We start from the raw sequence: 2,576 nt of genomic DNA, 5'->3' as shown, positions 1-2,576 counted from the left end.
AAGTATATTATATGTACTAATATATTGTATACTAATAATAATAATTAATTTACTACGTATTATATATTATAATAGTAGATAATATATTAGTTAGTATTATATATATATATATATATATATATATATATATATATATATATATATACAAATGTTTTTTAAATCACGAGTTCTCATAAAAATGCGAGTTTATTTTATAAAACATAATTAGCTTCTTCGTACATTAATTAAGTAGTTTAGATATTACGCCTTTATTTTAAAAATGACACAACTCAAAAGATTAAGCTTCCCAAAAAAGGGAAAAAACTATTTTTCATTCAGTTTAAGAGAAAATTATTGATTATTCAGCAAAAAGAATACATTGTTAACATGATCAAATGTCATCATTTTTGTTATTTTCATTTCGCAATCCTTAAAAATTCATCTTTTTTTAATTATAATCATTTGACGATTTTTTATGAAATTAAATTAAGCGAATTCGACTAATGCATTCAGATCACAGCTATCATAACCAGATTGACATAAAAATATGTGTATTATAAATACAGAAATCGTGAAATATACTCCTCAATATACTTTATTTTGCTGTTAGATAAAATATTTGCTGTTAGATAAAATATTTATATATAAAATAAGAAAACAAGTAATTCGCTCGATATTGCAAATACAAAAATTAAATGAGTAGATAGATTTTGTTTATGACATCGAATACTAGTTAATTGTGAATAAATATGAGATAATACACTAGTTTAAAATCTTTCCTCTGCTCGTTTTTTTACCTATCTACTCATTTAATTTTTATGTATTTTATAATTCGAAATATTTTATTTTTACACTCACAATCAGATTAAGTCGCTACAATGGCTTTAATGTGCGCAAATGCGCAGTAGTGAGAATTTGCGAGTTTTGATTGATAGGAAACGTTTACCTAACTTATCTGGAGGCATGATAGTGTCTCGGCGCTAAAATATCTATTCATACTCTGGCAAAAATCGGAGATAATTCGAATAAAAAGGGGACAGTAATAAAAGAGTAAATGAAATTTCTAGGAGACAAAAATTGAAATAACGGAAAAAAGACATGTATGCTTTTTCTATATTTCGTTATTTCAATTTTCGCTTCCTAGCTTCGTTTACGCTTCTGTTATATTCCCCTTATATTCGACTTACATTCTGATTTTTATTTTTTTCACCAAGATGGTAACAACTCGAAATTACGTTTTTTTTTAGTTGTGTCACTTTTGACGTAAGGGAACGATATATTTGAGATATTGACATATTTACCTTTCGGTCTCTTAGGCACTCGTCCTTGCTTTTTGATCGTGATCGATGGAGTTTTCAAGATGCTCTCGTCGTACGACTTTAAACGAAAAAAATTATAATAGTATTTTTTTACTCCTGACTTCCACGTGAAATTCACGTGCGACACCTCGCTTGGGATAATCGGCAGTTTATTCTCAAACTCCGGATCTAAAAGATAAGCGAGTACTCGGCCTTCCGCAATCGCGTATATTTCCATTGCAAGCCCTGCATTAGCCAAAAATAGTTTCAGTTTTACATTAATGTTTACTAATTTCTAATTACGAACGTAACCCATGATATCGTGAATAGTAATCGGATTTCTCTCATTTTTACTTATTTAACAACATTTTTTGCATCATAGCAACGTATCAAAGGTAATGTCTCAAATGGAGAATTGCTGGAGCAGCGATAATACGAAGAAAGGGGGTCACATATGAAGCTAGAGGGGGAAGAAAATAAGAAATCCGACTTCCGAGAGGATTTTGAGACTCAACATCTGTGAACTGTACCGCTGAACATCTTAATTTGCTGCTGATCGATCCAGAGGGAGATGTCACCGGACGGTTTGTGGCCGGAATTCCCGGAGCGATGTTGGTGCCGGGCAAGGGCCACGCCGGCGACGTCCAGGAGAAGGGCCAGGGCCAACATCGCCGCCGCGGCCAGGACGGCCGCAGCCGATCGCATAATTGCCCGCGACCGCGACGTCCCGGTCAGTACCGTCGCCGCAGCCGCTGTCGTCGTCGTCGTTGTCGTCCTCCTCGTCCTCCTCGTCGTCGTCGTCGTCGTCGTCGTCGCCGCTACCAGGTGTTACACGCACACCGGTGTGAGGAAGCCCGTCCCTTCGACCTTCCCCGGCAACCGCCGTGCGTGCACTGGCAGTTAACGAGCAACGTAAAACGTTCCTGGCCGCCTCGGCCTTCCTATATAATTCAACGTGCCGGCGTGCGTGCGGCGTGCCGTTGGCGATCCGACGCGTGAAATCGGAGGATTTGAGATTTCACGGAGCGCGCGCACGGGACACGATCGCGCGGCGGAGATACCGGTGATCCCGCGGTGATTTCAACGCACGGTTGTCTACCCCCTCGATCGGTAAAACAGAAAGAGAAAGAGCGAGAAGGAGAGAAAGAAAACGGGTGAAAAAGGGATGAAAAAAGGAATGAGAGAGGCGCGCGAACTTTCCTCTCTCGCTTGCAAACGGCGCAAGCGGCGATGTGTAACGATGCGCGCGAACCGCGTCGCTCCGGCGGACTGACTGACTGACTGACTGACTCTCAATGA

The 2,576-nt window shown here is 38.7% G+C and overlaps 1 protein-coding gene across 1 annotated transcript in view; it reads right to left on the bottom strand.

Moving 5' to 3' along the window:
* Nucleotides 1-1,982, bottom strand: part of LOC105627738 (protein shifted) — a 10,798-nt gene extending 8,816 nt beyond the window's left edge. Inside the window, exons 1-2 of the mRNA XM_012209018.1 lie at nucleotides 1,808-1,982; nucleotides 1,281-1,523 (exon numbers count right to left, since the gene is read on the bottom strand). Of these exons, the coding sequence (XP_012064408.1) occupies nucleotides 1,281-1,523; nucleotides 1,808-1,982 (418 nt within the window). The remainder of the gene's footprint in view (nucleotides 1-1,280; nucleotides 1,524-1,807) is intronic.
* Between the last annotated feature and the right edge of the window lie 594 nt (nucleotides 1,983-2,576).

The sequence above is a fragment of the Atta cephalotes genome (assembly GCF_000143395.1).
Source record: "Atta cephalotes unplaced genomic scaffold scaffold00010, whole genome shotgun sequence".
In the NCBI taxonomy this organism is placed as follows: Eukaryota; Metazoa; Arthropoda; class Insecta; order Hymenoptera; family Formicidae; genus Atta; species Atta cephalotes.
Note: the sequence above shows the minus strand (reverse complement) of the source record. Positions and strands in the feature narration are given on the sequence as shown.